The sequence below is a fragment of the Cupressus sempervirens genome, chromosome 2, assembly GCF_028749045.1.
Source record: "Cupressus sempervirens isolate cs-2001-9-10 chromosome 2, ASM2874904v1, whole genome shotgun sequence".
NCBI lineage: Eukaryota > Viridiplantae > Streptophyta > Pinopsida > Cupressales > Cupressaceae > Cupressus > Cupressus sempervirens.
The window spans coordinates 751,669,369-751,684,620 of NC_143119.1; the positions used below are offsets into that span (position 1 = coordinate 751,669,369).

General features: G+C 37.6%; 1 protein-coding gene across 5 annotated transcripts in view; it reads left to right on the plus strand.

Annotated features, from left to right (window-relative positions):
* Positions 1–15,252, plus strand: part of LOC149575597 (putative trehalose-phosphate phosphatase C) — a 337,875-nt gene that overhangs the window by 48,871 nt on the left and 273,752 nt on the right. For all 5 annotated transcript variants that reach the window (XM_089815362.1, XM_089815363.1, XM_089815361.1 and 2 more), the window contains one exon: positions 14,176–14,630. In XM_089815362.1, coding sequence (XP_089671488.1) covers positions 14,322–14,630 — 309 coding nt within the window. In that variant the 5' untranslated portion in view covers positions 14,176–14,321. The remainder of the gene's footprint in view (positions 1–14,175; positions 14,631–15,252) is intronic.

Below are 15,252 nucleotides of genomic sequence, written 5' to 3' on the forward strand. Positions count from 1 at the left end.
TACCGTCTTTACAATGCAGTTGGGTGTGATTATCAGTTTGATGGGAACTCAGGTGTGGACAGAGTTGGTATTTCAGTTGCATTGAGTTCCAATGAGTTGTTGCCTTCATCAGCACCTCAGGTCAGTTTTCGGATGATTCTGATGTTGATGTCCGTTATTTTGGGTGTTGGTGCTATAGGGGTTGCTTGTATACAACAGGGATGGTACACAGTTCCACCTTTGGGATCCGGGTGGATTGCGTGTTTATTTTGCTTCGGGATTGCTTGGGGACAAGCAATCTTAGGGAGGGAGTATTGTAATGTCCCTGTTTTTGGCTAGTTTTTGTGGTTGATAGAGTTAGCTCATGATAGCGACCCTCGTGAGCTGACAAGGCATTTTGGGGGTCTCATTTATGGATTTACTATTTTTCGTAAGTCTATTTTGGCAGTGCAGTGGGTGGCTTGGCAGTTGGTCGTCACCTACAGTTAATCAGGTTATAATTGCATGAGCTCTAGTTTATTTATTATTCATTGAGTTGCATTATTATAATAATGTTTATATTATTAATAATAATGACTTTAAGAGATATTTCCAAAAAACAAGTTAGAAAGTTTCTAGTGTTGAGTTTTTTTTGGGAAACTTCCACATTTTTTGAAGTGGAGTTTTATGGAAACTTTTGCCAATGAGAGCTTATAAATGAGAGCTCATCTCATTGGCAAAGACATACTGGATTATATATTTGATTTTGTGCCTTTGTGGCTATTTTTTGGGTTCTTAACTGTATGCCCTTGTTGATGTATAAGAGTTTGGAAATTCTTTTGCAATTTAGTTGTTGAGGTCTAGCTAAGATTGTCTAACTTTTCTACTATTCATCATTGTAGCTGGGAAGTGTTTTTATTCCACTGCTGAAGTATAGTGGATTAGTCGTTTTTTTACAACTGTATCCACTATGGCTTTGGAGATTGATTTTTTGAAGGAAATTGATTGTATTATGCTACATACTGACAATCAATTTGATGAAGTTTTGAGGGATTTGGTGATTGTTGAAGTTGGCATTTGAGATTCCCATCAGCTTGACGCCAAGGCTGTGAATTGCTGATGTTTATTTGTGCCAGGCAGAATTGTATCAGATGACACTTGGAATTAATAACCTGCAATTTGTGAGTAGCTGGACATTTTTCCTCTTCCAACCACAATGTGCTTTGGGAGCGTTCAGCAATAACTACGGAGGGTTTGACATTGTCTTTGGCCTGCATTTGTGGATATCCTTGGAGACTTGTGTTGAGGAGCTGTCGTAGGGACTCATATTCTTGTCTTCCCTTTCAGCCGGCAAGCACATCTAACTAAGCTATAAGGAAATCAGGTTCCTTACTCAATTAATTGGTGGAATTCGATATATGTTCTTTGTATTTCCTTCCTACATAAAATTATGAATAATGCTGAAGTTGTGTTGTTAACATTCCTCATGCACTTTTAATGTATTCTGAAAATTAATCCTCATAAAATCAACTAACACAAGAGCTTTGTACATTGACATTGGTAATTCTGTTGGAGCCTACTTGGGGTTTCTACAACTTCACACTCCTTCAACTCGGCTAATACTACAACTCAGTCATTAGTAACAATCTTTGCTTGGCCACTTAACACTTTCATTCTCCAATATTGATACTCGGCCGCTACTGATCTTTTAATTCGGCATCCATACACATTGCTCAGTTCAAATTTTCAAATGTGTCTTTATGCATCTAATAATATGCTAATTTGGACTTTCATGCATTCAATATTAGGAATTGATGTAGAATTTAGTAATTTGATATACAATTCCCTACATACCTCTTTATTTAGTTTGTGATGGGGGAATCCTGTGATCCATTGGATTGGGTGATCACAACTTCATCATTTGTACTGCTACTTCCTTCATATTTGTTTTTCCAGGTTTTGTTCATTTGACCTCTCACTTCTTCAACATTAACCTTTTCTTTTCCATTGTTCTCTTCATTATTGGGTGTTGGTGCTCGGTTCCTACATTCTCTACTTAGGTGACCGATCTTCTGATAGTGGAAGCATACTGGACCAAAGTTTCTTTAGTTTCTTGTCCTTCCTCTTAGATGTATCCTTGCACAATTTTATGCAATATGTCCATACTTTCTATATAACTAACAATTGACCCAATTATTTTAATCCCAATTTATTGCATTACCTTGCCTAGTTGCATTTCCTTGACCTTTGTGTATCCAACTATTTTTTGCATTAGATCTACAATCTTTTTCCTTATGACCATACTTCTGAAATGTGTAGCAATAACCTATAAATCTAGATGTAGTTATTGTCTTATTGATCTTTGATCTACACTCATATGTTTGATGTCCATGCTTGTTGCAATTGAAACAATAACTATCAAATTTAGGCTTAGGATTGGACTTAACAGTTTTGCTCCTGTAAACATTTGTTGTACGACATGGTTTTCCACAGTGATGGTATGTAGGCTTCTTGTTCTTTGGTTTTACATTTTTTTGTTCTCTATGTTTTGATCTCTCTCCTTACTCGGTAGATGACATGAACTCGGTATAGCCTAATCTAGTAGTGTCATGAGGTCTTCTTTGTGCTTTTAACTGTTCATCAAGTGGTCTCATTGCTTCTTTAGAACTGTTCATTCTTTCAATGATTTCCTTTTCAGCTCTCAACCTAGTTTTCAGTTGATTGTTCTTTGATCTCAGATTTGCAATCTTTTCCACTTTCCTAGCAATTTCATGATTGGCACTTAATAGATGATTGACCATGTCAAATTGATTGTGTGTCAACATTTGTACTTCATTGATCCTCTCATCAAGACTTGTTGCCATTTCCCTTTTGTCTTCATCAGCCATTGCCTTGTCTTCTTCAGCCTTTATCTTTTGTTCATTAACTTCACATAGTCTTACTGATTGTATTTCATGTTCTATTTTCAGTGATCTTACTTCTTCATTCAGGATGTTATTCTTCTCCAATAGATCTGCTATTGCTGCATCAGTTTCATTGGACCTGCCTTCATCACATAAGTCCTTAATGATTTCTTCTTGGTATTGTCTGTCATTTTATTGGATTGCCATCTCCTTCCTTCTTTTCAAGGATTTCTTTAGGTCCTCCTTTGTAGCCTTGACTTTCTCATATGCAAGCTGCAAATCAAGCTTCTGATTCTCAACCACCTTTCCCAGTTTGTACGCTTTCATTTCCAAGATCTTTGACTCTCAAGTGGTTAAACTTCTTGCTTGGAGAACTTTTCTCTGATACCAATTATTGGAAATCTACTGGGAAGGTGAGATGCTGAGAGGGGGGGTGGGTGAATCAGGATCTCTAAAACTTTTACCACTTCAGACATAAATCATATTCAAACTTAATTAATCACACATCTCAACCTTGACCTTAACCATGCATCATCATGTAACTTGCAATATCAGATCTAACATCCACTTGCATGAATAAAACACATACACAAGTAATCAACACATAACACAAGCTGTGGTAATGCAGAAACCCTCCAATGAGAAGGTAAAACTGTTGTGGGGATGGTATATAATGACCCTCTTCAAATCTGCTCTCAAAAAATGCTGATGAAAGCTCAAAGAATTTCATCAAACAATTCACATGCAAGGGACATATGACTGATATAGTATTTCAGCTAGCTTTAAATGACTCTTTTTTCAATTTGTATCAATGAGAATCTTGTGCTAGAAGACTCCAAATGGACTACACAATGACTTAACGTGAGTGTGCTACTAATTTTGTCAATATTCAGTGCATATATATGATCTAAGCATGAGAAATGAACACCTACAGCCAACTGGCATTTTTACAAGCAGTTGGTATGCAAACTAACTAGCTGATAAATAATGATATTGAATTGCTTAAATGACACCAACAACTATTATCTTCTTAATTTGCAATGAAATTTCTAATACAATGCTCATGAAATATGGCGAAGACTTTTGCCATTTACATGGATTACAAAATGATAATGTTGGTATAATGCTCACTTACAGCTGAAACTTATAACACCTAAGAAAGCAATACTAATAAAGGAACCTAGTTGTAGATGGCTGTAATAATTTGTCTTCAATGCTGCCCCTTCTACTTTGCTTTTCCAATTTGTTTTTTCAAATTGCTTTTTTGGATCTGCTTTTTGAACTGCTTTTACGGAATGCTTTTTTCGCCTGCTTTTTCGGTTCCGCTTTTTCGGACTGCATTTTTGTATCTTCTTTTTCGGACTGCTACCATGTTGAATCTCAAGACCATATCTTTCAATGGCGTCAAGATTTTCAGCTTGAAGGGATTTCGTCCTTCAAACTATTGAGACATAATCTCCAGAAAATTTTCCAATTTCTTTGATATTTCCAAGCATGCATAAAAGAAGCTTTTCTATTTCTTTTATAGTGTTCTCACAAGAGCTCTATCTTTCGTTTTCTCAATGTGGGATAAAACATAACTCTCTTTATGTAACTTATGTCTCCAATGTGTTATAAAATAAGGGGACTCCTTTAATTTAAATATTTTCAACAAACTATAGTCTATGCATTAATAAAGTTAAATATTTAAATTTAACTTTGCAAAATAGCTTTATCAATGCATAACAAATTTTATCAATGATAAAAAAGTCTTCTTGCCGATTTTAAACAATTACCATCGACATACCGTTGCCATTGGATGTCCGACCATGTCCAAGATGACTTATTATAAATAGTAAGTATGCCCAAAGTCACTTCAAACCCCTTCAAAAAGACCTGCAACTAAAACTATATAGGCCAAATGGCCTCTAAGCCTCTTTAATGTCCTGGTTAGCCTACTGGACCGTGGGGAAATAGGCTAACGACAACATCATGCTATGAATGCTAAAAAAGGGACATTACAGTCCGCCCTTCCCAAAATTGCTTGTCCTCAAGCAATTTCAACTCTGGATGCTGTAATATTTGCTCATTTTCCCAAGTAGCATCCTCCACTAGTAAATTCCTCCACTTGACCAAGTACTCCTTGATGATACGCCTGCGAAGCACCCTCTCCCAGGAGTCAAGTATAGCCTCAGGAACCAAGATAAGCTTTCCCTCATCATCAAGAGGTGGCAATACTACTGAAGGCACCACATTGTGGCCCAATGCCTTCTTAAGGTGTGACACATGGAACACATTATGCACTTTACTGTCTGCAGGCAACTCCAACTCATAAGCTACTTCGCCCACTCTCTTGATTACTTTGAACGGTCCATAGTAGCATGGTTTCAATTTCTTTGCTCCACTCTTCTTGAGAGAGGACTGTCTATATGGCTGTGACATGAGGTACACCATGTCTCCTACTTCGAAAGACCTCTCAACCCTGTGGTGATCAGCATATTGCTTCTGCTAATTTTGTGCCTTTTGCAAATTTTCCTTCAAGGATTGCATAATGTCCTGACACTCCTGCAAAATATCCTTGGCCTTAGGCACCCTACTGTCCCCAAATAAAAAATCCAGAAAATTAGGAGCATCATACCCATATAATGCCATGAAAGGGTACATTTGAATAGACATATGGAAAGAGGTATTATAACAGTACTCCCCTAGATGTAGCCACTTCACCCAAGCCCTCTGCTGCCCTGCAATGTAGATTCGGAGATATCCCTCAACCCACTTATTCACTATCTCTGTTTGTCCATCGGTTTGGGGGTGGTAACTGGTACTTGGAGTGAGCTCTATTCCACATAACTTGAACAACTCTTGCCAAAAGTGGCTCATAAATTTGCTGTCTCTGTCACTGACTATGCTTTGTGGTATCCCATGTAGTCTGAATACCTCTCGAAAAAATAGTTCTGCTGTTTGTGCTGCTGAATATGTAGACGAAATTGCAAAGAAATGTGCAAATTTCGTCAATCTGTCTACCACAACAAAAATACAATCCCGACCCTGTGCCTTGAGGAGGCTTGTGATGAAATCCATGGAAATGCTATCCCACTTCTTCTCTGGTATGGGTAGGGGCTGTAGTAAACCACTTGGAAAGGAATGTTCCTGTTTGTTCTGCTGACATACTTGGCACTCCCTAACAAACTAGTGAATTATGGTGAATTATGGTGAAAGGATTTATTTAGTACCCGGGTCTGTTTTGAGTCCTTGGCACTCCCTAACATACTTGTCCTGCCAATGGTGAATTATGAAATGCCTTCAAAATCTTTTGCTTCATAGCAGACCCGGGTACTAAATAAATCCTTTCCTTGTAAATGATCAGATCATTTACAACAGTGTATCGACTATCCTGAATAGTTCCTTCAATAACATTAGATGCCCAACTATCTGCCAAGATCAACTCTCTCCAATCATCCATGACTATCCCAACAACAAGCAAATGAGGCCTTCTGGATAAAGCATCTGCGACAATATTTTTCTTCCCTTTGACATAGACTATGTCAAAATCATAAGCTTGTAACTTACCCATTTTTGTTGCCTGTCATTAAGGTCCTTCTGTCCAAGGAAATGTTTCAAGCTGTTATGATCTGTTTTTACTGTGAATTGGCTCCCTGCTAAGTGTTGCCTGAACTTAGCTAGCGCGTGCATGATTGCTAGCATTTCTTTGTCATAGATGCTGTAAGTTCTCTCAACACCTCGTAATTTCCTGCTCTCATATGCGATGGGATGTTTGTCCTGCATGAGCACAGCTCCTACGCCTTCTCCTGAGGCATCACACTATAGCTCAAAAGGCCTGGTGAAATCTGGAATGGCTAAAATAGGAGATGTACTGATCAGCTCCATGAACCTGTCAAAATAATCCTGAGCCCTCTCTGACCACTTGAAATTGTCTCTCCGTGTCAAATCTGTAAGTGGTGCTGCTATCTGTGAAAATCCCTTCACAAATCTGCGGTAGAACCCGCAAAGCCCAAGAAATCCCTTGAGTTGTGAAGTGTTCCTCAGCGGTGGCCAATCCAGAATGGACCTAATCTTGTCTGGGTCAACCCGAACACTTCCTGCACTAATAATATGCCCTAGATAGAGCAACTCTGTCATCCCGAACTCGCATTTACTCATCTTAGCATATAATGACTCCCTCTCTAGAATGCTGAGCACTGCATCAATATGCTTCAAATGTTCCTCCCAAGTATGGCTGTATATCAGTATATCATCAAAAATGATCAACACAAACTTCCTCAATTGATCTCTGAATACTCTATTCATACAGGACTGGAAAGTGGCAGGGGCATTAGTCAACCCAAAGGGCATGACTAAGAACTCAAAATGTCCGTAGTGGCATCTAAAAGCTGTCTTCTCCACATCCACCTCTCTAACCCATATCTGGTGGTAGCCGGATCTCAAATCAATTTTAGAGAAGTAGCATGCATCGTGCAATTCATCAATAAGCTCATTGATGCGCGGAATAGGGTATCAGTTTTTGATTGTCTTCTTGTTTAGCTCAATGCACATCCTCATTGTACCATCCTTCTTCTTTACCAATACTACTAAAGAAGCGAAAGGAATCTTGCTTGGCCGTATGTGCCCCATGTCAATCAACTCCTTGATTGCCTTTTCTATTTCATCCTTATATCTCTTTGGATGGCGGTAGGGTGTGATGATGATTGGCTTAGCCCCTTCCTCTAACTCAATAACTTGCTCGATTCCCCTATCCGGGGGTCTCCATGGAGGTATCTCACCAAACACCTTAGTATGTTTGGTTATTATTTTTTGTACATCCGGTGGATACTCCTGTTTATGCTGCTCTGTCACCTCAGGCATTACTCTGAACTCTGTTGTCCACTACACCTGGTCGTGTCTGAAGAAAATCTGCATCCGCTTGAGTGACACCACTCGAAGTCTCCCATCTGACAGACCTCTGAGCACTATCTTCTTACCATTTGCCTCAAACCTCATTTCCATTTTCTGGAGGTTAAATGTAAACTCTTCTAGAGATTTCATCCTATTCATCCCAAGCACCATATCTTGATCACCAATGTTGACAACAAAGAAATCTCCCACCATGTCATAATCTCCCAAACGAAGCTGCAAGTTGGAGATTTTCTTGGTACAGTCGATTTTAAAGCCGTCGGCAACCATCACCTTAAATCCCTTATGCTCTTCTGTATGTAGCCCTCTATGTGACACAAACTTTTCATCAATGAAGTTATGTGTTGCCCTTGTATCAATGAGTGCCACAAATCTTTGTCCATCCAAAGTTCCCCTAACTCTGAAAGTGACGGCCTCCTGTATACTGGACAACTGGGCTATCGTGCTATCACTGTGTGCTTCCTCATGTGAAGAATTATCATCTCCATCTGATTCTGATGACTGCTCTAAATCTCCATCCACTGACTCTTCGGCTGAAAAGTACTCCATCTGCTTAGCTTTTGCTTTCAATGGACACTTATGTGACAAATCCTAGGGGTCCCTGCAATGAAAACAAAGCTTCTTCTTCCTAAGATCATTAAGTGTCTCATTGTCCAACCTCTTGCTTTCCTCCTTAGGTGGTTGAGCCTTTCTATGAAAAGGTTTACTATCCTTATCTTTCCTCGAAGGGAAACTCTTTGCCTAGATTTTATTTTTAGAAACTGAAGAGGAATCCATGTCACGAGCTTTCTTAATGGCTTCCTGCAAAGTGGGAGGGTTGAGAGCTTTAATCCACCCTCTCAACGGATCAACTAACCCATCCATAAATAGAACCAGTATCCTCCGTTCAGATACATTTGTTACTAACATTGCAAGTTTCTGAAATTCTGAAATGTATGTTTCCAATGATCCCCATTGTTTAAGCTGAGCTAACTCCTTGAAATGGAGTTCTGGATCCTTCCTATCAAAACGTTGAATCAGTCTCTCCGTAAACTCCACATATGAGGTAATGTGTGCATGACCCATAGTGACCATACCATGATGCCACCACTCGTGTGCTAACCCATCCAAATGAATTGCTGCATACTTAATAGTTTCTTCCTCAGGCATAGGGTTCAATTGAAAGTATGTGTCAAGCCTTTGAACCCAAGCTCTTGCTGTAGACTTCCCTGAGCCATCATAATATGGTAACTGAAGTTTCCCTACTTTTTTTCGTAGCTCATAGCTCTGGTTCATGTCATGTCCACGTGGCATATGTTTCATTTGCACATCCATATACTCCCTAAAGGTAATTGCAGCAGTAAAATCTGGACCTCCAGCTTCCCAATCTCTCCTCAACTGGTCCTGTATATCAGTGATTTGGGGCTCTGGTATGGGCTGCTCTGGAGCTCTAGGAGGAAATGTGGGAATCATGGGCCTTGAACTCACTGTCCTAGCTTGCTGGGGTGCATGACCGAAATTGTTCCCAACTTGTTCACCTCCATTATGTGTATGATCCTGATTATTCCCATTCTGATTGTTACCATTCTGATTATTTCCTCCACCTATGTTAGCGTTCAACCCCATTTGACGAGCCATCATCTACATCATAAGCTTCATTCTCTGATTTTTTTTCTGTGCCCTCTGTTCTGCTAATCGCTGTCCCTGTGCCAAGGTCTCTAATAACTGTAAGAATCTTTCCTCTCTAGGATCCCGAGCATTCCTGTCTCCCATATTGCCAATAACCTGTTCACCTGTATCAATATGATCCTCTAGATTTCCCTGTTCCTCTTGTCCTATGTTTAGACGAGCCCTGGTTTTTCTTAAATTATAGTGATGAGTTAAAGGTTGAACACTCCAATCTATCATATCACCACCTGTTCATTGTGTTTGTACCCACTAGGATGGCAGGATAAACAAGCTTTGATACCACTGTAATGACCCTCCTCAAATCTGCTCTCAAAAAATGCTGATGAAAGCTTAAGGAATTTCATCAAACAATTCACATGCAAGGGACGTATGACTGATATAGTATTTTAGTTGGCTTTAAATGACTCTTTTTTCAATTTGCATCAATGAGAATCTTGTGCTAGAAGACTCCAAATGGACTACACAATGACTTAACGTGAGTGTGCTACTAATTTTGTCAATATTCAGTGCATATATATGATCTAAGCATGAGAAATGAACACCTACAGCCAACTAGCATTTTTACAAACAGTTGGTATGCAAACTAACTAGCTGATAAATAATGATATTGAATTGCTTAAATGACACCAGCAACTATTATCTTCTTAATTTGCAATGAAATTTCTAATACAATGCTCATGAAATATGGCGAAGACTTTTGGCATTTACATGGATTACAAAATGATAATGCTGGTATAATGCTCACTTACAGCTGAAACTTATAACACCTAAGAAAGAAATACTAATAAAGGAACCTGGTTGTAGATGGCTGTAATAATTTTTCTTCAATGCTGCCCCTTCTGCTTTGATTTTTCGATTTGCTTTTTTGGATCTTCTTTTTGAACTGCTTTTACAGAATTCTTTTTCCCCCTGCTTTTTCAATTCTGCTTTTTCGGACTGCTTTTTCATATCTACTTTTTCGGACTACTACCATGTTGAATCTCAAGACCATATCTTTCAATGGCGTCAAGATTTTCAGCTTGAAGGGGTTTCGTCTTTCAAACTATTGAGACATAATCTCTAGAAAATTTTCCAATTTCTTTGATATTTCCAAGCATGCATAAAAGAAGCTCTTCCATTTCTTTTATAGTGTTCTCACAAGAGCTCCATCCTTCATTTTTTCAATGTGGGATAAAACATAACTCCCTTTATGTAACTTATGTCTCCAATGTGTTATAAAATAAAGGGGACTCCTTTAATTTAAATATTTCCAAAAAACTATAGTCTATGCATTAATAAAGTTAAATATTTAAATTTAACTTTGTAAAATAGCTTTATCAATGCATAACAAATCTTATCAATGATAAACAAGTCTTCTTGTCGATTTTAAACAATTACCATCGACATACCATTGCCACTGGATGTCCGACCATGTCCAAGATGACTTACTATAAATAGTAAGTATGCCCAAAGTTGCCTCAAACCCCCTCAGAACTATCTAGGCCAAATGGCCTCTAAGCCCCTTTAATGTCCTGGTTAGCCTATGGGACCGTGGGGAAATAGGCTAACGAAAACATCATGCTATGAATGCTAAAAAGGGGACATTACATGGTAGCCACAAAATCTTCACTACTGAAGCAATAAAGTGTGCCTGTTAGGCCTACATTTTTTATAACTTCTGATGATCTACACTGTGAGAGGTCTACTTTGTTAAAAGATAATTTTTTTGTTAAGTCTACATTGATTAAGGGACTTTTACATCACAATAAAGTGAGCACTATGTTAGGAGATTTACAATAGGTCTATTAGGACCACTCTATTAAGAGATTCACCTAATACATTGGTTAAAATATAATTAGTACCATGATCCTTCAGTTTGCACTTGATTGCTGATGATAGATCTTCTCTATCCAAATTGTAATCACCTCAATGTGACTGATATGCAATATCTCCTCTTTGCACTGCTTGGTCACCTTAGTCCTTCAACCTTCGATTCACCTTCAACTTCGCAATCTTCTCACTAACAACTTCAACAACACGCAATTTTGTCTTAAACCCATGCTTTATAATGGAAACTTCTAGATCTTGATCAACAATTAGGATTCATCCTTTTTGCTGCTTAGTCTTTCCTATTTTCCGGTTGGTTGATCATAAAACATAGGGATTAATGATTCGCAATTACATAATTACCTCCTTTATTAGCACCTCAAACTTAGAAACATGTTTCACGATTGGCAAAATGGTTTACATATGATTTTGTGTCATTCCAGACTGAAATACAAAAAATTGTGTAACTCAGCATATATGGCTTCTAGCGCTCGGCTATGATTGTTCTTCATGCTGTCCCTCAACATGAACTTGATTCAGCCAAAACTGAATTCACCTTTTGAATTGCTTGGCACATGTTGCCTCCTAAATCACTCGGTAACCACTGAAATGCTTGGCAGCTACTACTACTCAGCACATACTGAATATATACATTTCTTCACATTGTAGCTTGGCTTGTATGGTGGCTTGGTCACAGTAATGACCGACCAACTCTGCTTGGTAAATGACTAAGTGTTTTGCACTAATAGACAACTTGCCTTCAGGGTCAACAATGTCTACCATCTTAACTCAAATGCAGCGATTCAATATGGGGGTGTCTTCTTATGGTCCTACATGCTATAACGATATATTTGGGCTTCTGATTTTCTCCATCACAAAATTTCTCTGAGGCCTCACTTTATTGCCTTAATCTCTGATGAAGTTATACCAACAAATTTGTCTTTCATGCCGATGATTTACTGTAATATGCTCCATCATGGGATTCAACAGATGTCTATTATTGTGCTGGAAGATGCAATGGGGAATTATTGCCTTCCCAATCCTTAGTATTTACTTTAGATCCCTCGATGCCTGTTTTCTTCTCTGGATTTCACTCCGCGACAATAATATTTTATTCCCCTCCGCTTTGTGACAACTCAATATCAGAAAGATCCCTAAGACCAAGCTTTTCTCTGATACCATGTGATTGTAAATTAAACTAATTATTAGACTGTCATGATAATGGCTATTGCAGATTTGAGGAAGACTGATTTATATTTATTTGCTTCAGGTGATAATTAAATCAGACTGGTCTGAAATTTCCAATCTGTAGAGAGAAATGCATTTATCAATTTTCGATGCATGTCTCTTGCTTTTGGTATATATTTATAATGTTTCTAATGGACACATCATGAGCAGACATGTCCACTTATGTTGTGTCTTCTCATGAAGAGACACAGAGGCACTTAGTTCATCCTAACTAACCCGATACTAATCGGAGGTGATTAAGTAATAAACAAAATCCATATAGAAGTCCTTCAATCTGCATATATTATGGAGGATCATTTGCTTGATCCAATATATTATATAATATATATTGATAATATATCTGATCAATGCTTGATCGATATTGTGCAATAGATCATTTACTCGATCACCAAGTGATAATATATTTTGGAAGTACAGATTTCTATATAGTTAGTTTGATATGGACAATATGGTTAATTAAAAGAATGATTTCTCTGATGGAAAGAGTAATGTTTGTCTATGTATATGTGTGTGCATCTATGTATATCAATTCACTCGTGAACTTGTATGCATACATGCACACACATATGCATACAGTTGCCAGGTCTATCCTTGAAATCTGACCGATGCTACCATATCTTAACAACAGAAGCAGTGCAAATTTGTATTAGGTCCTCAGTGAAAAAGCCATGGGAATAAATAGAGCAATTGAAATCATAAAAGATAAATGTATATAACCAAATGGAAATTGCTAAATTGTCAAGTTCTGGGGTAATTATGACTACTAGAGAGGGACATATTTCCCTTATGTTTATTGTTTCTGTGAGATTAGGAATGCATAATAGGTTGTAGAAATCTTTTCTATTACTACTCTGCCAAAGCATTTGAGTGTGTAGACTTGAAATTTCCATTAATGTCAGAATCACAAATCTCTCAAAAATGCTCACCACAAGGAATTAGTGCTATAAGAAGGGACAAATAACTGTTGGAAACTTGTTCAGGCTTCTATCATTAAGGTTGTCCTTCATTGGACCCCTTCTCTAGAATACATCACCTGTCACCCATAAAGTTTCTTACAGTGCTTTGGAAATCTCTATGTAGGAATTCATTCAAATAATTGGCACAGAAGACTTCTGCTTTGACAGAGTCCAAGGAGACTCCCTTGATCATTGAAAGTAATCATTGTAGTTCTATGTTTTCTATTAAATATTTCTGTACCCCATTGAAATTGATCCCTTATTTTCAACATATGCTTTATTTAATTTTCAATTTTGGGGCTTAAAATTTCTTTGAATATGCACTATATAATTCAAGTTGTAAGTGTTGATGCAATTCATAAATGATTTATTCAAGAGAGAGTTGTGTTCCATTAATAGAATGTGCATTACCAATTTTCCACTAGGATGGTTGATTTTAATGGTCTATATGTAATGCTATGTCACCGAACCTGATTGTGGAGTTAATAATGCTTTGAAATATTTTGTTCTCTATTTTGTAGCTATCACAAAGGCTCATCTTTATGTACTTAATCTTGGAGGTGGACGTTCCTTGAAAGTTGTCTGGGGTCATTAAAATAAATAAGCTTTTTTTTCTTTCCATTAATTTCTATCCAGTTATTTGATGTCTATAAAGGTATGAGTAAGCAAGAAATCTGTTTTAGATTTTTTATTCACAAATTCCATTTTGATGCTTATGCATGTGGATTGAACTTTTTTGGTTGCAGATATTTTCAGACCATCACAAGTTCAATATGATGCAGTCAATGAATGATGCACAAAAGACGTGAGAAATCATAATATTTCATGATCCACATATCCCAGAGAACTTGTACAGATATCCGTTGTGGACTTCATTTCTAAACAATATTGAATGGCTACAAGGTCAAAACACAAGAGAGTGCTTACAGATTCTGCAATTCTAATACCCAACTGGGGCTCCCTTTCATTTCCAATGTCACCTTCTGGTTCCCCATTGTTCTCTTGTGCTTCTCCATTCAAGTGCTCAGGATCATCAGCTCATTTTTCATGCTCTTCTCCAAATAAAACAATGCCTTTGGAGAATTCAGATGAGCAAGTAGAAGAGTGGCTAGAAGCTATGAGATCCTCTTCACCTCCTCAAGTTGGCTACCTAGACACACAAAAGCGAGATGCAAGAAATGTACTGAATACTGAGTGGCTTGTAAGTTTTGATTTCATTCTTTGTACATAGTGGTGGTTATGTTTTTCTCATTGTATGTTGATTTCAAATACTAGTGGTTTCAATGTTCCAGAAAGATGATTGTTTATTTGAAAAAGTCTTTATTTGTGAAACCGATTGTCTTTTACTTTTTCTGGGACTTTGAAAACATTATGATTTATTGAAATGAGTGGCAACTGTAACATTTTCTATAAATTACATCTTTTCCATCCACTTTCGGGATTACTCGATGGAATTGGTTGAAATACAAACAGAAATAGGACATCCTCATCCCAATTGAATGTAAAAATATTGACCATTAAGATATGTGAGGGCAATGAATGGCTATCTTTCCTGTGTTGAATAATCCATGGAAGTCATATCAACTCTTATTCATTTGAGTTTGGTGTGATGGGATCCAACTCCAAATCACGTAGTATCCATTGTAATCTACACTACTGGCTGCCTTGTAGTTTTTATATTGTAGAAGATAAGACAAGTGTATGCTAGAGTTTTCCTTTCAATGAAAATACGTCTGAATTTGTGGAAAAAACATAGCCTATAATGGATCTACTTGTGTCAACAAAATTCAATCAGATAGAGTCCATGTAGCTGCAAAGTCGGA